General features: G+C 46.4%; 1 protein-coding gene across 2 annotated transcripts; it reads right to left on the minus strand.

Annotated features, from left to right (window-relative positions):
• Nucleotides 93-11,647, minus strand: LOC8074468 (nuclear pore complex protein NUP214). 2 transcript variants are annotated; one of them, XM_021452477.1, is made up of 18 exons: nucleotides 11,258-11,647; nucleotides 10,963-11,180; nucleotides 10,408-10,576; nucleotides 9,619-9,768; nucleotides 8,731-8,855; nucleotides 8,068-8,180; nucleotides 7,411-7,553; nucleotides 7,150-7,312; nucleotides 6,848-7,023; nucleotides 5,974-6,740; nucleotides 5,605-5,757; nucleotides 5,418-5,475; nucleotides 4,934-5,067; nucleotides 4,730-4,854; nucleotides 3,950-4,265; nucleotides 3,429-3,636; nucleotides 1,366-3,309; nucleotides 93-476 (listed from the first exon to the last, which is right to left on the minus strand). In XM_021452477.1, exons 1-18 carry the CDS (start codon nucleotides 11,466-11,468, stop codon nucleotides 367-369), a joined length of 5,283 nt encoding a protein of 1,760 aa, XP_021308152.1. In that variant the 5' UTR covers nucleotides 11,469-11,647; the 3' UTR covers nucleotides 93-366. The 2 variants fall into 2 exon arrangements, with proteins under 2 accessions (XP_021308152.1, XP_021308151.1); XM_021452476.1 differs by having other exon boundaries at nucleotides 1,366-3,315.

A 25,583-nucleotide genomic window follows, 5' to 3' on the forward strand; every position in this document is an offset into this window, starting at 1 on the left:
CAGGTTGGTAGCCCTGGAGTGCAGAGAAACCCGCAGGAATCCAAGACCAACCGACGATGCTGAGCGCATCTACTGTGTTTTGCCAAACAAGGTAAAAAAAATAAGGTGCCCAAACCGTAGCCTCCATCAGCAATTGATGGAGCCAAGCGAGGGCCTCATCCAGCGCATCCTGCGGTCATGTGTGTGCAACAGCTCCGCGTGAGACCAGGAGGAAGGTTTCCACACATCAGGCCTGCCTAACAAGTCTATACAGGTGAAGAGTGGAACATAAAAATAATTTTGTGACATCACGATTGAACTTATCTCCGAGGCCTCTTGCAGCTGGCCATAGCTAATGCCTAAATTTGTCTGGGGATTGCCTGGAGCCTACTTTCTCATCTGTGTCAAGAAATCAGCTGGCGGTCTTCCAGTTCCACTTGCTCCAAATGCCGAGAACCCAGCTCCTTGATTACCACCAAAGGATCCGAATCCACCACCTTCAAACCAACCAAATTATGTTAGTTGCCAAAAACAGGCAGCTGGCACCAGACAAAATAGATAATATTGTTACTGTAAATTTATTCTTTCGGTAGCCCAAACTGCTTATATGTTAGTGCCAAGTATTTCTGCCATCAAAGAACAGTAAGACAATAATTCAGCTCCAGAGATTGTACTCCCTCGGTTCCAAATGATCAAAGTCATTTTGGCTTTTCTAGGTACATAGCTTTTGCTTTGCACCGAGATGGCAAAGCTATGTACCTAAAAAAGCCAAAACGACTTATAATTTGACAACAAGTACTTGCAGACAACAAAGCTGATATCTGACTATTTGAGTTAGAGCATGTCTCAGCAGATGGTAATTCAGATTAATCAATAATTAATACACTTAACAATTAAGACTACAAACTGATTGAAATGGTTTAAGGATTACTGCTTGAAAAATTGTCTGTGAGACTTAAAATCAATATATAGTATTCCTAAAGCTAAAGGACAAATACTTTATATACACTTCTTCAGGACAGCCAATGAGTAAATCTATTAGGAACTGATCAGTGATAATTGCTGACAAGGGAGAGCATAAAAATTCTCTGTAAGCCTAATGGAACCTATGCATCTTCTTTCTAGAATAAATGAGTAATGCAACCTAGCAGTTCCAACTCCAAATACCAATAGTTAACTGAACAAAAAATCAATCTAGGTGTATTTAACTGCGTGCAACTAGCAAAACTTTAAATTGATATGACCACAGGTTGGAATGTTGGATGATTAATTAAACACGTATGCAAACCATAAGCGAACTGCAATGTCACACATTAGCATTTATCCAAAACTTCCCTCCAAAAGTAAGTATTTGTTCAAAACAGAACACGACTTCAGAAATCTCACCACTGCCAAAGCCACCTCCCTGGGCCGCACCAGCAAAACCACCACCAGATGAAGCTGCACCAGCAAAACCACCACTTTTGGAGGCAAGAGCAGCAAAACCTCCACCAGTAGCAGCAGCAAAACCACCACCCGCAGAAGCAGCAGGTGCTGAAAAGCCCCCAACTGTTGCAGCACCAGCAAATCCAGCATTACTTGAAGATAAAGAACCAAAACCCCCAGATGTAGAAGCACTAGCAAATCCACCAAATCCTCCAGAACCTACGCCTCCTAACTGGCGCGATTGTCCAAAAGAACCCAGCACTGATCCAAGTGCCTGTTGAGCACCAAACTGTGCAGGCTGCCCAAATCCTGACTGGACAGCCCCAATTTGTGCAGGCTGCCCAAATCCTGACTGTTGCCCAGATCCAATTTGTGCTGACTGACCAAAACCAGATTGAATTTGTGCAGGCTGACCAAATCCGGATTGAATTTGTGCTGCCTGCCCAAATCCTGCCTGCTGACCAGCTCCAATCTGTGCAGGCTTCCCAAATGCTGACTGCTGGCCAGATCCAATTTGTGCAGGCTGTCCAAATCCAGTAAGCCCACTTGAGAATGTACTAGAAAAAGAACTAGAACTAGTTGATTGAGATGGTTGTTGGGCTGGCTGAGCTGAAGGAATGCTTAGCGACGCTGGTCGGAAAAGCTGTCCTGGACTGGTTGTCAAAGTAAATGGTGTGCCTGAACTTTTATTGTCAGATGTACCAAAGGAGGCACCAAAAGGATTAGACTTTTGAGGACTTGAAGAAGGCTGGGACCCGAGGCTGAATCCACCAAGGGCTCCAAAGTTGAGTTCGGCACTTGCAGAAGGCGCCTCCTCTTCCATATCATCTTCATCGGCTGCGATGGTGTCAGTGTTTGGTCCTCCATCTTTTCCTGTGGAAGTGACAACTGATTCTGATGTTGTTGGCGCTGTTTTAGGAACAGAGACATGAGCAGAAGGCAAGCTGGCACCAGTTGTTGGAGGCACAGAAGGTTTACTTTCAGTGGTTGATATGACTGAAGTCGAACTTGCAGAAAGTATGGTACTAGTTACCTCCGATATTAGCATTTCTGGTTTGGAAGCATTTTGACTCAAGCCAGTTGACGAATCCTTAGCAGGAGTAGGGATTGAGCTAGACACAGTACCCCTGGCTACTATTGGAGAAACTTTCTGCACTGAGCTAGATAAAACTTCCGAAGTTTTCGCACCTGACGAGGCTGATGTGGCTGAAGAGTAAACAGTCGACCTTAAGGAGTATGAATCAGTCTGAGTAACAGGAGCTGACGAGAATGCAGAAGGTTGAGGTGCCATCTTGGGGGTATCTTTCACAGTGTTCTGCACAGCATCGCCAACCCCACTAAGCTGGCCAGTCTTCTCATGTAATACAGCCGGCTTGGAATGTTCAGAAGTAAAAGACGATTTGCCAAGATCTCTAAATATGCCACCCTTGTTCTGCAGAGAAGCACCCGGTCCTTTTATGTTCCCCAAAGATTTCATTGACTGACTATCCTGTCTGTTCTTCATAGTTAATGTAGGCAAATCTCCAGATTCCCCAGTAGTTTTCACAGACAGTGGACTCTGAGAAGTTTTTGACGCTGTTATGGAAGGTAATATATTTGGCTCTGTGCTGGCATTACTTTTAGGGGTTATAGTGGTTTTGAAGGTTAAAGTATTTGGCTTAGACACAGTATGTTTTGTTCCAAAGGATGGAACACTGGATGGGTTGATACTATCTTGTGCACCCATACGGGTGTAGCTGAATGATGGTGGTGAAGATGGTGTCAACTTTGAAGAATGTGCAGTGCTTTTCATTTGCCCTGGTAACTCAATATGCTTTTGCTCTGAGATTTGAGATGACCCAGTTGATTCCTTTATCCATTTGAACAAAGGGTTCTGTTGGGGTTCTGACGGTTTTTCTTTTACATCTGAAACTGTCAAAAAATGTTCCAAGTTAAGAATTACAAAGACTGATGATATAAAAAGACTCTTCGTGATCTTAATAGAAACCCCAGAAAATTAATGTCTGAGGCTTGTAAAATTTTACCTTCACTCAGAGAATGCAGTCTGCTTACATATGATTCTACTATAGATGAATTGGAGCTATCGCTTGACTTTTCCTGTGATATTGCTGCCATTTGAGAATCAAAAATTTTCTTGTTTGACCTGAATGGTAGATCACTGCTGATTTTGAGGCGTTGTTGCTGTGCTATTCTTTTAACAGTTGTTTTCTGAGGTTCCAAACTAGCCAGGCTCTAAAAAATTGACAAATAATTTGTAGTCAGATTTATTGATTATCCACCACATGAATAACAATACTCCCTCCGTTCCAAACTATAAGACGTTTTGGTTTTTCTAGATACGTAGTTTTTGCTATGCACCTAGATATATACTATGTCTAGATATATAGAAAAAACAATATATCAAGAAATGGCAAAATGTCTTATAATTTGGAATGGAGTGACTAGCGAGTATGTAATAAAAAACAAAGACCTACACCTTCCTTCCAAGTCATGTGATGTTACATGAGAAAATGCGATGTTTTGGGTCTCAGGCTCAATAACTTACCATATCCAGTGATTCTCTCCTCCTTCGAGCGGTCTCGGGCTCACCACTCTTGGAAGGCCCTAATATTCCCTTTGAATGCTCATTCACTGATGGAAACCGCTTAACTGGCTTAGGAGTGCTGCCTGAAAATTTGGTTGCATCGGTTGTGTGGGCTAAACCAATTGACTCAAACAACTCTTTGGTCACGGTCCCCTGCTTCCTAGTAGGAGAACCAATATTTAACACAGATATCTGCTTTGAAAGGCATTCAGATAGCTGCTCAGCAGCTGCCAACTGCGAGTTCAGTGCATTATATACACTGGATAATTGTGTCTGACTGAAAAAGTAAAAGCGAGAAATAGGTTAAAAATCATTGTATCCATGAAAAGATCCACAAAAGAAAAGGTGAAACAAAACACACATACTATTGGAATATAGAGAATAGCACCGAGAAATAGAACTATGTACACGACAAACTTAGTTATTACCCAGAAAGAGCATCTAAAAAATAGCAAAGCATACTATATAGCTTAATCAATATGAATGATGCTAGCCATACAATGTGCAGAGAATTTGAATTTGTTACAAACAAAAAAAAATACAAAGCAAAAGAGTATTTTCATCAAAATATTCTGATGAGAACAAACATTAAAGTGAAAGATCACATGCATTTATGAGCTGCATAGTTGCTTTGAAAGGAGCGGAGAATAAAAAGGCCACTTGTTCAGTTGTTTGTCATCCAATTGATGATAATCACTAAATGTATATGAAATTTGTAGCAAGATGGTCTCAGTTAATTACCTAGACCTTGTCTTATTAGAATAAACAGCTCTTCGATTAGAAGCTACTCTTCCTGTTTCACTGGATCTGTTCATCTCCAGATTATTGAAGTGCCTCTCCAGCTCAACCAACTGATTTGTCAAATTCTGCATGACAAAGGACTTATTATTCTCCTCCGATGTCATACAAACAAATGAAGTTAGTCAGAATGTCAGATACTGATACCTGGTTAGCTTTGAGAATATTTTGTCTCTTCACTTCGAATTCTGGACTCAATTTCTGACGGTTCCATATATCCCAGTACTGATTATCTGAAGACTGGCTAACAATTCCTTTCATGTAAGTTTGCCTAGCAGAAACTGAAGAGAACAAAAAATAATGCAACATATCAGCCCAAGTTTTCTGGTGGCTTCGTTGATTTGTAAGTGATCCAATAAAGCAAATTAAACATAGCTATTAATCAAGAATAATCACTTGTATTTTGTCAAAATTATGCCCAGACCATGTTGGTATGCATAATTGCATGTGTTTTTCCTGATTATATACATTACAAACAGTGGCAAAAATGACATGATGTGTTATCCTGCAAAAGCATATCATTTTGATCAAATGATTTCTTTCAGGTATGTAAGGAAGAGGGGGGGGGGGGGGGGGGGGGGCACTGTTCTACCTACTTACTAAAAGAGAGCCAAAAGAACATTCATCTCACCTTGAAACATCTTGTTCCTCAGATCTTCAACTTTTGAACATTGTTCCTCTACTTTGCCCTGGGGATTAAAACAAGCATATACATTTAGTAAAGTTTTTATAAGAGAGAACTGAACAGCACCACAGAGAGACAGTTGAGGGAGGAAGAGTTGGGGGGGGGGGGGGGGGGGCTCGCAATTATGATATACCTTGAAGACCTGCAACAACTCCAAAAAGTTTTGCAAGCTATCCTCAAACATAGAAAGAGGACGCTGCTGGAAGGTTATGCAGGCATCTCTAAAACCACCATCCTTTTCTATGTATGCTAGTAGCGCATCTAACTCCTTCGTCATTTCATTTATCTGTAACAAAGAGGACAAACTTTAGCGTCTGAGACAGAGAAGATGACAAAGTATATAAGTATGTAGGTGATGCTCCATGAGGCAACAAATAAGATGTGCACTTATTAATTAAAAGTTCCTTGCATTGATGATATGATAGTATTTCCTAGAGGTCTAAGGAAAGTAAATAAAGGTAGAAAAATTAATATAATAATTAAACATGTTCAGCTGTCTCACACTATAAAACTTTTTAGATAAGTCTTGTTCAGAATCAAATCTTGTGCCCATTTTGGAGTTTCTAGAATAGTCTGCTGGTGTTTGTGTCCTGCTGTTATATGATTTGCCCATAGATTGCTGTGACGGAGGTGATCCACGCAATGATTGAGGAGCTTCTGAGTTTCCTGTCCGAAATCCAATTGAAGATCCAACTGGGGCAGATTTAGCTGGAGATATCGATGGTGAAGGTACAGAACTTAAGGCAACTGGAGCACCAAAAACTTTTCTATCAATGGTGTAGCTGGTTTGCGGTGAAGGAACTCCAAAACCAACCTCGTTCCTTTCTCCGATCTTGGCAGGGACAGATCCACTAGAGGTGAACCCTGAAGACTTGAAACCATAGACATCGCCATCTTTATTGGAGTTTTGAGATCCACCAAATATTCCCACTGATTGAGCTGAATCCAGGCCTTCTTTACCAGTTTGGCTGTTTCCAAAACTTCTGCTGCTTGGTTGCAAGGAAGGAGCTAATCCATTAGGTGCATTGCCTCCTGTTGGATTCATGCCTTCATTATTGACAGTAGAAAAGCTGGAAGATATTGTAGGTTTTGTGTTTCCTGTTAATTCTAAGCTAGGCAAGGCTGCAGGTGGAGCAGTCACATTCAGTTGCTTGGTGTCTACTATGGGCTTCTTATTGGAAGAGATAAGCAACGAATTGCCAGTTGTTTCCTGTTCTTTTGAAGCTGAGCTACTATTTTTCACATTCATTGATTCATGCTGATTGCTACCTGCAAGGATATAACATAAGGGTACTTTAGTTTTCGAAAGCACTTGGAAAAACAAAAAGATAGCTCATCAAATGCAACTTAGAAGCTCTTGGCTAGCATCCTCTTACCTGTTTGTGCAATAGAGGCCTCAGCACCATGTTCAGTGAGAGTACTCTTAGATACCGAGCCTGTAACACTTGGAGTCAACTTCTTTCCAGGTACAGCTGCAGGTGAAATATGTTTTTCACCGTAGTCCTCATTGGTAGACACAGTAGCATGAGGTAAATCAGAAGGGTCCGAAATCCTAAACAATATACAGTGTCAATACAAAAATGTTTTGCCAACAAAGTTCAGTATTAGAAGTTAAAGTTGCTAAAGTGACCAAATTTTCACAATATTACGCTGACAGGTATCAACAAACAATATTTACCTGGCGAGGTAATACACAGCTAGTTTGCCTTCACCAGTCAAACAGAGTAGAATATGTTGAGGGGCAACCTCCCTTTGTTCAGGTCCAACTGTTACAGTGATCTTTTGAAATAATGAAACATTCTCAACACCAAACCCTAGTATGACGTTGTCATCGCCATTCTCTGAAAAAACACAAAAGAAGACTGAACTGTTTAGACTTCATTTTCAAAGAGAAGCAACAGCATATCATAAAAGCCATGTTTCCTGGGATAGGATTTACCTTGCAAGTCAATCCTAGGACTGTATTTATCCTCCAACATTTCAAGATATGTTACAGTTTTTTCATCATCATGGGCAGATGGCCACTTCAGAAGGGCAATGTGGTCATCAATGCTCTTTTTATTGGAAGCCACCATGAGATCCCTAAAAAAGTATTTTAAAAAAAATCCCTACTAAAAAGTTCCACCAGAGAAGAGAAATGCAAGCAGAATCTAGCAAGCAAATATCACCATGACTGACGGGCTAGCCAAAAGGGGTGGACCTCACCTGACCGTATCCCTCTTTTTATCTAATCCCTCAATTTCAAATTATAAGACATTTAGGCTTTTCAAGATTTAATAGCATGACTACTAAGTACTAACTGTGTACAGTGGCATGTTTTTAGACATACCATTGACCCATGGACTTTGACGGTCTCAGTGTAACTCAGGAGAAACTAAGAAATGGGACCTATAGCATGACTAGTAACTGTGTACAGTGGCATGTTTTTAATCAGGTTAGTTGATGGATCAAGGATTTCCTTCTGAAGATTTTTGGTGAAATCCATGCAGAAATTTCATTTTCCATTTCAGCATTCATAAAATCTGTCCAATAACAACCTGCCAACATACATGTGAGAATACTCAATAGAACTTTTCAAGGGCTTAGGTTCACATACCAGCGATGCAGATAACCCAAAAGCAGATTAGGTCCAACTCCAGATGGTAAAATATCATCCATAATGCCGTGGAAAAAATCGACATAGGTATAAACATCTGGCTTGCCTGGGCTCTATAAGCACATTGCAAAAGGTACGCATTCAGTTCAACCAATTAGTACTGTGATATTTGTTAAGGCAAAAATTACATAAATATATTTTATTAACCCTTGCCAATAAATGATATGACAATAAACCAAATTTAGGATTTACTTTTTGTTATCCAAGAGTTCCGTATGAATCCAATGGAAGGTTATACATCTTGGATATTAACACAAAAACATAGACACAATTTAACTTGCATAAATCCTAACCAAGAACATGATCTTGGTAAACATTCAGATTATATCCTTGAAACATGACTTGTCATTTGCTGTGGTCATGACCTAACTATACCCAGAGAGATATATGTACCTATTGAAGCAACTTTATACACACATGTTCCTAAAAATATATGCAAATGAAACTTTGCCTAGGTGCCCAAAGAGATATCTCTAGCTATTGAAGCAACTTTATACAAGCATGTTGCTAAAAATATATGAAAATGAAACTTTGGCTAAATAGCACATAGCATGTGATGTGAATCTGACGACAGCAAAAAAAGCATCTAGAGGACCAACTAACCTCACAAAATGTGCTTTCTTCAGTCCTTATAACTTGAACAAGATAGCCTTCTTCATTGTCATCTTCATTCAATCGAACAGACCCAATAACAATACTATCACCATGTACCCAGCCAATGGAATCCACTGCTCGCAAATAGAAAATCATCAATAGTGAACAATAAAAGTGCATACTAAATGCAATTTCAGCTGCAAGTAAACCAGTAACATACAAAACAAACGGATGACTCTATGTCCAATGTATACATCTCAATGTTTATGGAGCAAATGTCAAAAAATAATACTTTTCTAAGGGCTCTGGATGACAAGATATCTCTCAGTTTCCTAGGGGCTATCAATTTTATCATAGGTTCTTCAATATATAATTGTACATGATGACTAAGGTACAGCAAGTGGACATAAACTTGTTCCAAGAATCCCTGGTCATCCAATAAGTGGACATCATACATACAGCCTCTGGTGCTCGCAATTTCTTCATAAAGACGAAATCAATTGGTCAAAGGGTAAAAACATGTAAGAAACACGTGACACTCGTGAATTCAGGGCCTGACGAGAACCAAACCTAAACAACTTTACATATCAGTGACTCAGTGTAAGCGCGGTGCTGTTTTTTTGACAGAGAAGGATCAACTATAGTATATGATGATGATCACCTCCATTTTACTAGTGTTTCAACTAACTAGTAGACCATCTCGATCAACCGACAGCCTTACATGACTGATGAAAAATATAGAACAAAAAAGCCTTAGTCCCTAGCAAGCTGCCAAGCTGGGGTAGGCTATGAAGAAAGAACATGAACAAAAACAAAAATAAGATTAAAATTAGAGCATTTCATTCTGTATCTAGGGATTGTAATATAGACTACACAAGAAAAAGGTGTATGGGTTACCTTTGATGGTAGTGCCCTCTGAATCACTTTCATCAGACCACAACTGGAACAAGAGGGACATGGAGCATGTTTCCTTAAAATCTGGTGATAATATGGTAAGTTTGTTCCCTCTTGCAACAGCAATATGATTTCCTTCCTTGCAACAATCAACTATATACATTTCAAAAAAGATAGTTTACTTCAGCTTGAGAACCAAGACAGTGATGGTTAACTTCAACTATAACATTGCATCAGTGATGGTTAGCAAAGAACTACACCACACACACACACACACACACACACACACTAATGCTTCAGAGCAGAATGCATAAAGACCTCAGAGAACGCATCTGAAGATAAATATAATATTTTGCATTACTATTTATGTACACTTGTACAGACCTCTGATAAATTTAATGTAGTCAGCCTTGTTAAGGTAAAGGATTTCTTCTTGTTGTTGAGGTGTTGTTAAGAGTAGCCGTTAGAGAAAAAAAGATCACAAGATTACTCTATTGGTTGTGACTGTGATTTCCTTTATTTTGAAACTTGTAGCATGTAAGTAATGGATATTCATTTGCCTGTATCATCTATGCTATAATGTTTGGAAACTACAGAATCATCATAGAACAATGACATTCTCACCAGTAAACACCAAAGCATCATTCGTACCACTGAACTTCACTTAAGTGGAATTAATTAGTTTCTCTAGGGAAGTACATGACATATCTCACACACAAAATGTCATAGCAGCACTTCATGATATGTGCCTCAAATTCAAATGCAGTAGGAATAATATTAAAAAAGACAGACCTGCATCGACATTTTCCATCACATCCTTCAGGCCTTCACCCAAACTCCCATGACACAGCAAACCACCATTTGAGAGTACAATATATGCTGCAGAGGCATGATTTAACCACTTGAAATCTTTCACAGTGCCAGCTCGTCCCAAGCTACATGATGACGATGGTACCACATCCTGTGCAGCACAATTGTTAATAAATGTTATAATCTTGACAAAAGCCATAACACCTTCTCTAACAGAAGCTTGTGAAGAAGCTAATGACACTGAAAACAGATAAGATTGATAAACAGCACAATGCAGGCCTTATGCAGCAGCTTGAAAGGAGTAACCAATGCTGAACTCCCACAAGTCCTACTACTCTGAGAGAAGCATACATGGATATGCCCCTAGTCCATTACTGAGTATAGTGCTCTTACATGAAAAGTCACTCAAGTTTGTGAAGAAACTGAATTAATCAGTCCCGGCAAAACTAGTCTTCTCATTTCACGTACTACTGCACTAGCCTATATAGAAATCCAGCATGCACAAATTTTGCAGAGACCCTGAAAACAACTGATAACCTTATGTGTGAGCAGAGACGCCAAAGAGAAGAACTGGATCTCTGTATCCGTGCAGGCTGCTAACACGGACTCATCATGGGAGAGCGCGATGAGGGATACACCAGGGAGGGGCACGTCGGCGACGCAGCAGTCCTGCGCGCAGCGGGTGCTCGCCTTTCCCTTCTCGCGCGCCTCCTTGCTGGCTTCGATCAACTCCTTCGTCCTCACAACTATAAACCCTGTAAACCGAATGAGAAGCCCTCGGTGAGATCGAGACGGGAATGCCGAGCGGACTAAACATTCGGCTCGGTGATACCGCTGGGGTGGGCGAGGAAGACGGTGGCGTGGCGGTCGGAGACGGCGAGCGGGCGAGCGGGAGGGGACAGCAGGTCGAAGAGCGGGAGTGGGTTGGAGTCAGTCGGGAGGAGCGGGATGGGGTCGCCAGCGAGGCGGAAGACGAAGTCGGTGGTGCCTTCCTCCTCGCCCTCCACCTCGTCGGAGAGCTCGAGCTCGCGCGGCGCCCCCATGGCCAGCGGGCGCGCGCGGAGGCGGTGGCTGTGGAGGTTAGGGTTTTGGGCGGGAGGGGAGGTGGAGGAGTTTGGGAATTTTTCACGGCGACGCTTTTAGCGGGCGGCTTGGCGTGGTGTGTAAGCAGAGTGACCGCCGCAGGCCGCAGCGGGGCGGGGCGGGGCGGAGGTGGAAGAATACCGGCGGCGACGGTGGTGACCTGCGCGGGCTACTGCTGCGGCTGGGCCTTGGGCCGGCGCAGGTGCGGGGGAAGGGGGAGGCGGGCCTGCTGGGAAATTTTCTATTTTTCTATAAAGGGAAATTTTGAAAGGATTTTCACCCTAAAAAGTTTAAAAACAAAACTAAGCACATGAGGGAAAACAAATAAATTATTCAGAAGAAATAATGCAACAAAAGAATCACATATTTTTTTTCATTTTATTAGAAACTAAATAAATAGAGTGCTTGCAATCTTCAAAAATCCCTAGATCCATGTCAGATCACAACCCTTTGGTGTTCAATTCAGATCCAAAATTGCATATTCACGAAACGAATTCTGATCGCAGCGTCTTATTATATGATTCGAAATGGCGGAAGTATCTTTTACTCAAATCTATTGTCAAAAGAATAGATTTGAACTAAAAAATGATCTTTTTTGTTGGGGAAAAGCTGCATCCTTCCCCCGGGTAGCGTCGGAGGTTATCCTTCACCTGAGGAACCTCCGACGCCTGAAACGTCGGAGGATATCCTTCGACGGGAAATGCTAATGTTGACGACTCATCTGGTCGTGCAAAGTGTGTGCAGGGACTGAAGCACCAGCGGAGGTCCACGAGTGAGGAAAGGTTGGAACCTCCGACCCTCCCGGGTCGGAGGATGGCGGGAGAACGTAGCCAGGCCAAGGAACCTCCGACTGAGCCAAGCCAAGGAGGGACTCCCAGGGTGGCCGGGTGAAGCAACCTCCGACCAGCCGGGCTGCGGAACCTCCGACACCAAAGCGTCGGAGGATCCGCAATTGGGCGGAGGATCCAAGCCTCCGACCTGCTGAGGCCCCAATCAAAGGATGGACGAAGGGTTTGCAATGTGAAATTACTCAAGTGTATTAGGGTCAGTAGACTGCGATGAAAGGATATACTGGAATATTCCCCCACCGTCACGGGGCATTTATGTAAATGTCATTAGGTCGGTTTCCAGGCCCTATATAAGGGGCGTGACACCGCCATTAATAAGGGGAGAGAGAGAGCATTCACTGTATTCACCTACTGTTGAGCCCACTGTCCGTTACTGCTCAAGCCTCTCACGGCACCGAGTGAGAAGGTTCTCGATCTACTGTACTGCTGGGGCGTGCGAAGAGCATTTTCCCAACATTGGCGCCCACCGTGGGGCTCGAGGTATAACCTGCGATGGCTGGAAAGAGAACAAGCACCACGAGACCTCGGGCAGAGCCCTCCAGGAGAGGAAGGCCGAGGAGGGCCGTGCGGAGCGCGTACGCGACCGTGGAGGGAGAAGGTTCTCAGGACGAGCAGCCAGAGAACGAGCAGCCGGAAACACGCCGAGAACCTCCTCCCGCCGCAGACCCGGCGCAACCCACCGCCGCGCAAGAGCTCCAGCAGCTGCAAACGCAATTGCGGAACCTTCAGCAAGAGCGAGACCGGATCGCTGCTGCCTACGCCGCCAGCCAAGAGGCAGCGGTAGCCGCGACGCAAGCAGCCGAGATCAGGCAGCAGCTTTCACTCCTGCAGGCAGAAATCCTTAGCATGCAACCTCCAGCTCAGCCGACAATTCAGCCCGCTGTTCTGAACAGCGCCGGCCCAACATTAGATGTGCAACCGATGAACTACGGCGGCATGCCGCGGGGCACGTTGGACCTTCGTTCCCCTCTGTCCGAAGGATTGCAGACCTCGCCTTGGCCAACAACCTACAAACCAATCACGCTCCCTAAATTCAGCGGAAAGGCCGATCCGCGCCAATTCCTGATGAGTTTTGAGGCAGCCGTGGCCTCAGCTGGAGGGAACGAGACTGTGATGGCAAAATCCTTCGTGATCGCAGCCGAGGGAGATGCCTTGGCATGGTATTCGATGCTGAGGCCCGGGTCGATCTATTCGTGGGAGAACCTTCGAGACAAGATTTTAGCGAATTTCCAGGGATTCGCAGTTGAATCACTAACCTCCACGGACCTATTCCAGTGTCGCCAGACTCAGGGAGAGGCACTGCGGGATTACTTCCAAAGGTTCGTGCAGACCAAGGCGAGAGCACCCGGCGTGCCGGAGGAGGTTGCCATTGAAGCGGCCATCAAGGGTCTCCGCATAGGACCCTTCGCGGCTCATTTGGCCAGAGAAAAGCCAGCATCCATGCACGAGCTGTACCACGAGTTTGAGAAGTATTGCAGGTCAGACAACGATTACCGCAAAAGGTTGGAAGACCAAAACTCTCAGAAGAGGCAGAACAAGGATAGAAACTCACAGAAAAAGAACCTCAGCCAGGATGGACGCCGGCCACAGCAAGAGGCTGGTGGACAGATGATGAATATCGAGCAACCGAAAAATGAAATGCCGGAAAATAACCGTCCACCAGCGGAAGCACGAAGCTCGGGACGCACACCCAATCAAGCCGGAAGAGGGGGTCGAAATGCGGGATGGCGAAAAAATCAAAGTCAGCGACCACGGAAACAGTATTGTTTCTTCCATGGAGAGGAGAAGGGTCACTCCACCAGAGATTGCCCAGATGCAAAAGAAACTCAGGAGAGGATCAAGAGCAGGTCAGCTCCGCAGCCTCCGATACCAGTTGCTCGGCCTCGGGAAGTAAACCACACATTCCCTCAAACCTTCTACCATTCATACGTCGGAGGTTCAAGCCAGCAGCACCCAGCTCCACTTCAGCCCAGCGCGCTAGCCTCCGCTTACTATCCCAGCTTCCTACCAGCTTGGCGCCCAGCCCAGCAAACCGCGGACCACAACCTTCCACCAAACTATGTTCCTCCACGACCTCCACATATCACGTACATCGAAACCCCGCAACCCCATCAGCAGTCACTACCTCCTCCCCCAAACCAGCTACAGCTACTCCAAGCCCCACCACCACCAAAAACCGAACCCCACCCTGATAATCAGATCGGCCCCCATACACCCCTGCCCACAATTGGAATGATCTTACCAATAGCCGGGGGGTCCTCAATGGAGTTCCAGACAAAGAAACAGAAGAAGGATCACCTCAGGCTCGTCAACAACGTTGCAGTTCAAGGACCAGTGAGATGCACTGATTGGTCCAGAACCCCAATAACCTTCACCGAGGAAGACCTAAGATTGGAAAGCTACCCTCACACAGACGCCTTGGTCATAACAACAAATGTTGCGGGTTGGGGAGTAAGCAGGATCTTAGTGGATTCAGGGAGTTCCGCAGACATAATATTTGCTGGAACCTTCGACCAAATGAAGCTCAGCAGAAGCCAACTACAACCTTCGGAGTCACCTTTGATCGGGTTCGGAGGAAAACAGATACATGCTCTGGGAAAGGTCGCATTGCCCGTATCCTTCGGCACAACAGAGAACGCAAGAACAGAGTACGTCACCTTCGATGTGGTAGACTTGCACTACCCATATAATGCCATATTCGGGCGAGGGTTCTTGAACAAGTTCAATGCAGCCGCTCATATGGGATACCTGTGCATGAAAATCCCGGCTCTGCACGGAGTGATAACGGTTCACGGAAGTCAAAAGGAGGCAAGGAACATAGAGAAAGCAATCTACAAGTCCTTCCGGAACATAAACTCCGTAGACTCTACGCAACATGAAGCTTCCCAGCCACCAGACATGCCAAGGGGGAAAACAAACCTGGCTGATCAGGAGGAAACGAAGTGTATCCCTCTGCAGGAAGCTGTTCCAGATAAGGAGGTCACCATCTCCGCCACCCTTAGTAGAGAGGAGGAACTCGAATTGCTAGACGTATTGCAAAAGAACCAAGATATCTTCGCTTGGAGTGCCGCTGACCTACAAGGAGTCAGCAGAGACATAATAGAGCACTCGCTGGACATTGATCCGAGAATGAGGCCGAAGAAGCAGAGACAGAGAAAAATGTCTGAAGAAAGAACCTTAGCCGCAAAGGCAGAGGTACAAAGACTCCTGGACGCAAAGGTCATTAGAGAAGTCATATACCCGGAATGGTTGGCAAATGTGGTCTTGGTCCCCAAGAAAAATGGCAAAATGAGAATGTGCATAGATTTTACGGATCTTAACAAGGCTTGTGTCAAAGACTCCTTCCCCTTGCCAAGGATAGATACCTCTGTGGACAAAGCAGCTGGTTGTCAGAGATTCTCACTGCTGGACTGTTTCTCTGGTTACCACCAAATTTGGCTCAAAAAAGAAGACGAAGGAAAGGCAAGCTTCACAACCCCATTCGGCACATATTGCTATACCAGAATGCCAGAAGGTCTCAAAAACGCTGGAGCAACCTTCTCCAGAATGATGGGGAAGGTTCTAGGAAGTCAGCTACAGAGAAACATCATAGCCTACGTCGACGATGTTGTCGTCATGAGCAAGCGCAAGGAAGATCATATCAAGGACCTACAGGAAACCTTCGTCAATCTTAGATCTGCCGGGCTGAAACTTAACCCGGAGAAGTGTGTGTTCGGGGTCAGCAAGGGAAAAATGCTGGGATATATCATCAGCTCTGAAGGAATTAGAGCTAACCCAGACAAAACAAAAGCAATCATGTCAATGGCAGAACCTTCAAACAAGAAAGAAGTCCAAAGACTGACCGGCCGAATAGCAGCCCTCAACAGATTCATATCAAGATCGGCAGAACGGAGCCTCCCATTCTTCAAAGTGCTGAGAGGAGAAGGTAAAACAGAATGGGGTCCGGAACAATCAGAGGCCTTCAGGCAGCTCAAGAATTACATTGCAACCAACCTGGTGGTAACAGTGCCCGAGCCAGACACTCCACTACTACTGTATGTGGCTGCCTCCGAGCACGCTGTCAGCGGTGTTCTAGTGCACGAGACAAGCGACACTAAGGGAACGATGCAAAGACCCGTTTACTACGTATCCGAAGCTCTGTCAGGAGCAAAGCTGAACTACACAGAGATAGAAAAAATCGCGTACGCGGTCCTGTGTGCATCGAGGAAGCTCAAGCATTACTTCCAAAGCCATGAAATCAAAGTGCCCACATCACAGCCATTGGGTGATATCCTTAGGAACAAAGAGGCTTCCGGACGTATAGGAAAATGGGCGGCCGAACTATCACAGTTTGATATCACCTATGTCCCCAGAACCTCCATCAAATCCCAGGCCCTGGCTGACTTCATGGCAGATTGGACACCTTCGAACAAAAACGACGAGAAGGTAATCGATCAGCCGTGGACGCTGTATACGGATGGCGCCTGGGGTCAAGCGGGAGCAGGAGCGGCAGCCGTTCTAATCGCACCATCTGGACTCAAACTAAAGTTTGCTATACGACTCGAATTCAAAGCAACAAACAACATAGCTGAGTATGAAGGTCTCATCCTCGGGCTGAACAAAGCTAAGGCTTCGGGAGCAAAGACACTACTCATCAAAACAGACTCCCAAGTGGTGGCAGGGCAAGTGGAGAAGGAATACCTAGCACACAACCCGGAGCTGGCAAGGTATCTGGCCGTCGTAAGAGGCCTGGAGAGAAGGTTCAAGGGATTCACTCTGCAGTACATTCCAAGAGCCGAAAACTACGAGGCAGACGAGCTAGCGAAAGCAGCAGCCAACAACACCCCCTTGCCAGAAGGAACCTTCCACCAGATTGTTGCAACACCCGCAACCGAATCATTGCCAAAAGCCTTTCGCTCAGTCCTGCTGACAGAAAGCGAAGATTGGAGGCAGGCAATAGCCGATTGCCTCAAAGGCGAGACAGCTGTAGATGACGAAGCAACAGCCAAGAGGATGGAGGCAAGAGCAAGGAATTACACCTCCATTGACGGGATCCTGTACAAGAAAGGCGTAGTCCAACCTTTGCTAAGATGCATATCACAAAGCGAGGGCAGAGAACTCCTACAAGAGATACACTCAGGGATGTGCGGGTCTCACATTGGACCTCGAGCGTTGTCTGCTAAAGCACTAAGACAAGGCTTCTACTGGCCAACTCACATTAAAGATGCTGAAGAAATAGTGAAGACATGCAAAGCCTGCCAAACCTTCTCACCAATTCAGTCAGGACCTTCAGCACTAACTCAGCTCATACCAGCATCATGGCCGTTGCAGAGATGGGGAATGGACCTGGTAGGACCAATGCCAACTGCCCAGGGGGGAAACAAATTTGCAGTCGTGGCTATCGAATACTTCACAAGATGGATCGAAGCTAAGCCACTGGCAACCATAACCTCTGAAACAATCAGGAAATTTTTCTGGCAGAACATAGTCTGCAGATTCGGAGTCCCACGCTTGCTCACAGTAGACAACGGGAAGCAGTTTGATTCAGACAGTTTCAAGGAATTCTGCCATCACATAGGAACCAAAATTGCTTTCGCATCTGTGTATCACCCAGAGTCAAACGGGGCCGTGGAGAGAGCAAACAGAACAATATTCTCCGCAATCTCCAAGACCTTACTCAACCTACGCAAGGGGAAATGGGTTGAAGAACTACCAAGAGTTGTATGGTCACATAACACAACAGTTTCAAGAACAACTGGGTTCACTCCATTCAAGCTCTTGTATGGGGAAGAGGCAATGTTGCCCGAAGAAATCAAACACCAAAGCCTGCGTTCCATGAAGCAGCAGTTGGCTGAAGATGAAGAGTACTGCAAGGAAACCTTAGAATCAATAAGACTTGAGGCAGTGGAGAATATTACCAGGTATCAACAAGAAACCAAGAATTGGAGAGACCGCAAGGTAGTACGAAAAGACATACAAAACGGGGACCTGGTGCTCAGGAAAAAAGGAGATCACCCAAACGCTGGTAAATTGCAACCCAAGTGGGAAGGACCTTACACAGCAATACAAGCGGGAAGGTCGGGATCCTTCTACCTGAAAGACCTCGAAGGAAGAACCTCCACCCACACGTGGAACGTCGACAACCTACGTAGATTTTACATTTGAGTGTAAGGATGATCCCTGCAAAACAAGCGGCGGCATCCACATCCCTAAATACGCTTGTTTTCTTTTTTCTCTACTTTTTCGCATTCCAAGGTCTGCACTCTTTTCCTCACAGGGGTACTCCTACCAGGAGGTGAGGTTTTTAACGAGGCAGAACCTATGTAAAAACCTCTGAAATATAAAGAGGAATCCACCCCAGAACCAAAGCCCAAAAAGTCGAAAAACAGCCAGCAACGAGGCTGCAGCATTCGACAAAACATCACGTGATTACAAGAACCCTCCGTAGCTTTCATCCAAAAGCTAAGAAAGCTCGGAACGTCCTCAAAGGTGAAAGAAAACAAAAAATCCTTAGCAAAAGACCTAGCCAAGAGCCGGGCAGCAAGGATAACATGGCCAAAAAGTGAAAAAGTCCTGTCCTTCTCAGGCATCACAACATGGCCAGAAGGAGCAAAACCTTCAAACCTGACAAAGACCTGAGGAGAATCAGGCATCAGGAGCTATATTATTTTCGCCAAAAGTCAGCGGAGGTTTAACATTCACAAGACACACCTCAACAAAATTCACATAACCTTCACCAAAATAAGGTCGAAGGTATCCTGCTACTCTAAGCAGACCCCCAACAAACAAACCGTAAAATTCAAACGAAACTACAAAAACCCTCTGTCAGATACAACAAAACCAACTACCACAACAACCATCAATAACCCGACAATAAATTTTAACCTAACGGAGTACTTAATATAAATGCGTAAAAGGCTATAAAACCAGGCTCACCTTACCACCACCCTCAATCAGGATCAGCATACAAAGACCCGAGCATCGAGTGCAAACCTAGCAGTCAAAAAGCAAAATCCTAGGACACCATGGAAGCAGGAGTTAGCCTCACAACACCAACAAAACTTTGTATCGCACGAAGCCTCGTAATACTAGAACTACGGCGTTGTGATGAACATCGACCACAAAGTCGCGTACAGCCACAACAGAAACAATGGAAGTCAGACTCAGAGGTATCTGAAGGGTATCGCACGAAGTCTCGTAACATCCCTTCAGAACCTCCGACTTAAACAGCCGAAGGTTCTCCTCGACAACACTCCACGGGAGTCGAGCAAAGGAAAAAAATAGCAGAATTCAGCGAAGGATCCTTCGCGTCAAAAAGCTCGAAGGTTCCAAGCCCAAGAAGCAACGATCCTCCGCGCAAGAAAAAATCAAGAACTCCTTCGCAACAACAAACATCAAGAACAAGCAAGCCACAGCAAAACAAAGATCCTTAGGATCAACACCACCGTAACGTTGCGAAACATAAAGGCTGTAACGCGAAGGTTGTAATAAAAATGAGATCGAAGGTTGTAGCAAAATTAAAAACTTTATTATCGATGAAGAAATCATTACAAAAGTTCGCTTACAAAAAATTAATAAAATCATCCTTCGACCCATAAAAAGTCGAAGGTTATGGGAAGCTTGTACAAGATCATCTTTCAAACCCTCCTGCAACTAAACAACCGAAGGATCTATGAGTCACGTACAAACTATAGCGCGAAGGCTGTCAAAGTTAAAAGGTGCGAAGGCCATGTAGTAAAAATATCTGATCTTTATTAACGGTATACAATGTACATAACACAAGCTTACAACAAAAAATGAAAAACATCCTCCGACCGTAAAACTCCGAAGGTTCTAAGACCCTCGCACAATTCTAACATACGAATCTGGAAAAAGCCTAAGATCATCACAGTAATCACGTACAAGGAAATCAACTAAGTCGTCTATACTACGCGTAGGATACTTGTGGCGCCACCAGTCAATTAGATAACCCCTCGCGTACAAATCTCCACGCTTGAACGTCACCGGGGTAACGTAACTTCCTTCGACAAAGCTCGAAGGAAGATCTTCCAACGGAGGGGAATTGACAACCTGCGCGCAGAAAATAATAACTTCAAATCCAACAAAAACGAAGGATAAAACTAAAAAGCCAAACGAAGCTTTCGAACCTCCGGAAAACCTTGAAGAAAAGGTTCAGCAACATTCTCAGAAGCCTCCGCCACCCAACGTACCCTATCTCTCTCGCCAAAAATGCGAAGGATAGGATATGACAACTACATAAACACATCAAATCATGTCATAAAAAAATATATAACCAAAACCTACGATAAACGAAAAGAAAAACAAAATCATCCACCTAAGCCGGAGGCCATGAACCTCGGCGCGCAAGCGACTGGATAAATCCAGATCCTCCGCCATCAATATCATATCCAACAAACTCGAACATATCCACCAATCTCATATTAGGGAAGGCAACTTGCCAATACTCCCACAATTCACCAGAAATATAAATCCCTTTGTAAAAAAACGAAAGGGGAGTAATGAAACGATCCTGCGCAGGTCCTCCGCCAGAGACCTGCGCAGGATCAAAGTGTAAAACAAAGGCTTATCTGAAAACAACTCAATATATTATATTTTCAACAGTCTTTACAAAATAAAACACAACCTCCGGCCTTACTTACAAAAAAGCGTCACACACCTGGACGCAAAAAAGACTAAGAAAAACCTAAAAACTAAAAAGCCTCACACCTGAGGCGGAGGAGGAGCAGGAGCCTCGGTCGTCTCTGAAACCTTGGCGCCAGATCCCTCCGGAGCTTTGGCTCCAGCATCACGAGCCTCCGCTTCAGGCTGGGTCGGAGGACACGCCTCACTCGGTGGACGCGAAGGTCCGGCCTTGACAACCTTAGCCTTCTTCTTCGCAATCTCCTACAAAATACCCATCTTAATTAACATTGCAAAGCAGCGAAGCAAAGTGCAAAAAGAAATAACCAAATAATACAAACCTCAGCTCGACGATCCTCCGCCATTTTCTTCGCCTCATCCCGCCCAAACCTAATCCAGAACGAACTGATAAAGTTCCGGACAGATTTGCGCAGGGAAGGGGTCCCTTCGCCAACATCCTCCGCCGCGGCAAAATCCTCCTTGGCGACTCCCTCCGCGTGAGAGCAACCTCCGCGGCGCAAAAGCCTAGCGAAGGAGCTAACCGCGGCCAAAGCCCCAAAATCAACAGCACCTCCGACAAAGTCGGGGAGCATGCGGATATGAGACTTCAGCCACGCGAGGGCAGCCCCAACATCGCCGCCGGGCGGAGGAGCAGAGGTGCTTCCCCCAAACTTCGCAAGCGAGTCGGCATAGAGCTCGACAATAGCTGCAGCCTCCGCTTCCGCCTTCCGTATGCGAGTCTGCAGCTCAGCCGCAGACGTCCGCTCAGCGTCCAGCTCTTTGCGAAGGCGTTCAGCAATGTCCTCCGCCTTCTCAGCTCGCTGCAGGGCTACATCCCTAACTCTCCCCACCTCAGCAACACTTGTGCGGAGGACCGCCACCGAAGCTTCGGCATCCTCTTTCTCCTTCTTTAAAGCCTCCGACCCAGCCTTGTAGTCATCCCTCTCCTTCTTCAGGGAGTCAACCTCCCTCCTGACGGAGGAAAACTCCCTAACCTCCTCCGACAGACGAGCCTTCTCAGCCTCCAAGGTCTCGTTCTCCTTCTTCAGAACACCAATTGCCTCATCACGGCAGATAACCTCCCGAGAGCAACGCTCCTCTAAGGCGGCAGCCATGTGATGACCCTGCGCAAAAATAAATAATTACAACAAACCTCCGAGTGAAAAACCGCGAAGGAAGATACAACAAAGCGCAAACTTACAAGGCTATGGTGCTCATATTGCACGCGAAGGAGCGTGTCAAAGTCCATGCCGCGAAGCTTCTGACGAAAACGATCTGTAAACCAAAAACAATTAAGAAAAACCATCGTAAGAAACAAAAAACCATTGGCGGAGGCCAGAACACTAACCTCCGACCAAGGAATGAACCTCGCGCAAGGCATCAGTCCAACCTGTGATCGAAGGTTCAGAAGCACCTGCACATAACAAAAACGAACCTTAGAATAAAATGCCAAAAACAAACCAAACCGCTGAAACCAAAAAAGAGGAAACTCACCGGGACCAAGAACATCAGCAGGCGAAGGCCTGTTGGCCAACGCAGAAGGCGCAGGCTCACGCGGCGGAGGAACGGCAAGCCCCTCCTGCGCAACGCTGGCGCCTTTAGCCATCTCCTCCGCGGTAGCCAGCCCAGCAAAAACCTCCGCTGAAAGATAAACCAAAAACATGAGAACAATTCAATCAAAACTTGCATAAAAACAAAATAATCAATAAAAAATCATTACCCATGTATAACGAGTTAATACCGTCACCAGCCGGACGAAGGGGAGCCTCCGCCCTCCTGATCCTCCGAACGGAGGCGGACTCAGCTTCGTCGCTGGACTCCACCTGAACCTCCTTAGGCGGAGATCCTCCGCCAACCGAAGCAACGCGCGGCCCCTCAGACGCTGCAGGATTCGCCTCCCGCTCAGGGCTCGCCACAGGGGCCTCCGCGTCGGAAGACTCCTCCCCAAGAAGAGACGCGAAAGGCGCGCGCACAGAGGAGACCGCACGCGAAGCTTCAGCTTCAGGAGCTCCACCAGCAGCAGCGGCCTCCGCAGGCGCAGAAGCTACCGAGTTCGACTCGGCACCAGATGAACGGGCGGAGGAAGACTCCACAGGAGTCTCTAGCACAACCTCAGCCCTCCGCTTCTTCGCAAGCTGCTTGACTGCGCCACCCCCTCTCCTCTTCTTCGACTCCGCCAAGGCGACAGCCTTCGAGGAGTCCTTCTTCTTCTCTAACCCAAGCAAAACATCCGGAGGAATAACATAATCCTCATACTCAATCCCCAATTCCTCAAAAACGCGGTTAAACCGGGGCATCGTCCCGAGCGCAGACCTCCGCTGGAGATACTCCTTCTCCGAGATCTTCCCGACGATCCTCCGCGCAGAAACCTCCACGCGATCAAGGAAGGACTCCTTGGTCTCATCCTCCGGAATACCCGCGCCAAACCGGGGAAACGGCAACCCCTCCGGAGGACCAAACACGGGAACTTGCACCATCTCAATGGTGAACTCATCGGTCCTGCGGCCAAGTGGCCAATAGTCAGCAGCGACCATTTCCTCAACCAAATCCCGACCTCCGGAGTATCGGCATGCCAGCGCAAATGCCTTGTCACAAGCAAGTCGTTCCTCCGACATCTCCTGCGAAGGATCAACCTTCGAGAAAGGCTTCAACTCCTTCATCAACGACGCGTAAGGATAAACTTTATCAACGCTGCCGTCATCCAAAGTCTTCGACGCAGCGGGGGTCCTCACGTAGAACCAGGCTCTCATCCAATCCTTCTCCCACTTCCCCTTTTGGCAGTAGGAGATCTCGCACCTTGGCCCAGGCATTGTGCGGCGCGGCATGAACGCGCAGCTTCCAAACTGCGCAATACACTCAACACCTTCGGCATCCTTCACCTTCTTAGGCTGGCGCTGGAGCTCAAAGTACGAGCAGAAGGTGTCGATGTGGGGCATAGCTCCGTAGGATTCGCACGCCCAGGCAAATTTGCTGAGGGTCAGTATCCCATTAGGGCTGAAATGCTGCAGCTCCACGTTGAAACTCTCCATCACTTCGCGAAGGAAATGATACGGAGGCATCCGAAGTCCGCAAGTGAAGAAGTCCCTGAATACCACCGCATACCCCTCTTCAGGCGCAGGCACCGTCTGACCCGCAGGAGGAGCCTCAGCACGACCTTCCTTGAAAAATCTAGCCTCAACCATGTCAGCGATATCCTCCGCCCTCACAGTCGACTGCCCGAATTCAAAAGTAATCGCCGCCATCCCCTCAAACTCCTTCGCACTGATCAGATCACCGACAGAAGCTTCGACGTCAGACAACGTCTCCTCCAGATCTTGAGCTGCAGCAACCTCAAGCATCCACTCCTCAAACCTCCGCAACCAACCTCCTGACCTCACGCTAAGTAAACTGCGCAAAGGACCAGAAAAATCTGATCTCGAAGGACGCGGTGAAGGAAGCTGAGCCACCGTAAAACCTCCGACAACACTTTAGAACTAAACGCACGCGAGCAGCTCAGAGAGAAAGACATAGCGAAGGAAGGTGTGCAGGCAATGAGCAGCAGGGGTGAGAGCTCAAAGCTCCCCAGCACCTCCTTTTATAGGGGGGGGCCTGCGACCGCGCGGCCGTTGCGATTCCCCGCGCCCAACGGCTATAAGCGGAGGAATCGGCCAGACCGTTGCGCTTCATCAATGCCAACGGCTAACTCCAACGGCAATAAAATCCTCCGCAATCCTCCGCAATCTAACGCGCGTAGGATACTTAGCAGCAATGATCGGAGGATCCCGGCAAATAAAGAAACAAGAAAAATTATGACTAAGTAAAAGAAACAGTTATCCAACATTTGCTAACAAACACATCCTGCGCACCAGGGGGGAAGGCAGCAACCATGCTCGTAATCTCCGCAGCATAGCGTGTTTTTGAGCACATGGACCGCAGGAGTGCCATTAGCCCAAAAAGGGGGGAACTGTTGGGGAAAAGCTGCATCCTTCCCCCGGGTAGCGTCGGAGGTTATCCTTCACCTGAGGAACCTCCGACGCCTGAAACGTCGGAGGATATCCTTCGACGGGAAATGCTAATGTTGACGACTCATCTGGTCGTGCAAAGTGTGTGCAGGGACTGAAGCACCAGCGGAGGTCCACGAGTGAGGAAAGGTTGGAACCTCCGACCCTCCCGGGTCGGAGGATGGCGGGAGAACGTAGCCAGGCCAAGGAACCTCCGACTGAGCCAAGCCAAGGAGGGACTCCCAGGGTGGCCGGGTGAAGCAACCTCCGACCAGCCGGGCTGCGGAACCTCCGACACCAAAGCGTCGGAGGATCCGCAATTGGGCGGAGGATCCAAGCCTCCGACCTGCTGAGGCCCCAATCAAAGGATGGACGAAGGGTTTGCAATGTGAAATTACTCAAGTGTATTAGGGTCAGTAGACTGCGATGAAAGGATATACTGGAATATTCCCCCACCGTCACGGGGCATTTATGTAAATGTCATTAGGTCGGTTTCCAGGCCCTATATAAGGGGCGTGACACCGCCATTAATAAGGGGAGAGAGAGAGCATTCACTGTATTCACCTACTGTTGAGCCCACTGTCCGTTACTGCTCAAGCCTCTCACGGCACCGAGTGAGAAGGTTCTC

The sequence above is a fragment of the Sorghum bicolor genome, chromosome 2 (assembly GCF_000003195.3).
Source record: "Sorghum bicolor cultivar BTx623 chromosome 2, Sorghum_bicolor_NCBIv3, whole genome shotgun sequence".
Taxonomy (NCBI): domain Eukaryota; kingdom Viridiplantae; phylum Streptophyta; class Magnoliopsida; order Poales; family Poaceae; genus Sorghum; species Sorghum bicolor.

Excerpts from the sequence above, each read along its gene's own strand:
- LOC8074468 (XM_021452476.1), bottom strand. The coding sequence starts at position 11,468 with ATGGGGGCGCCGCGCGAGCTCGAGCTCTCCGACGAGGTGGAGGGCGAG. Across the intron at positions 7,313-7,410 it reads TCCTAGGATTGACTTGCAAG|AGAATGGCGATGACAACGTC; the intron begins GTAAATCCTATC and ends GTGTTTTTTCAG. Across the intron at positions 477-1,365 it reads GGGAGGTGGCTTTGGCAGTG|GTGGTGGATTCGGATCCTTT; the intron begins GTGAGATTTCTG and ends GTTGGTTTGAAG.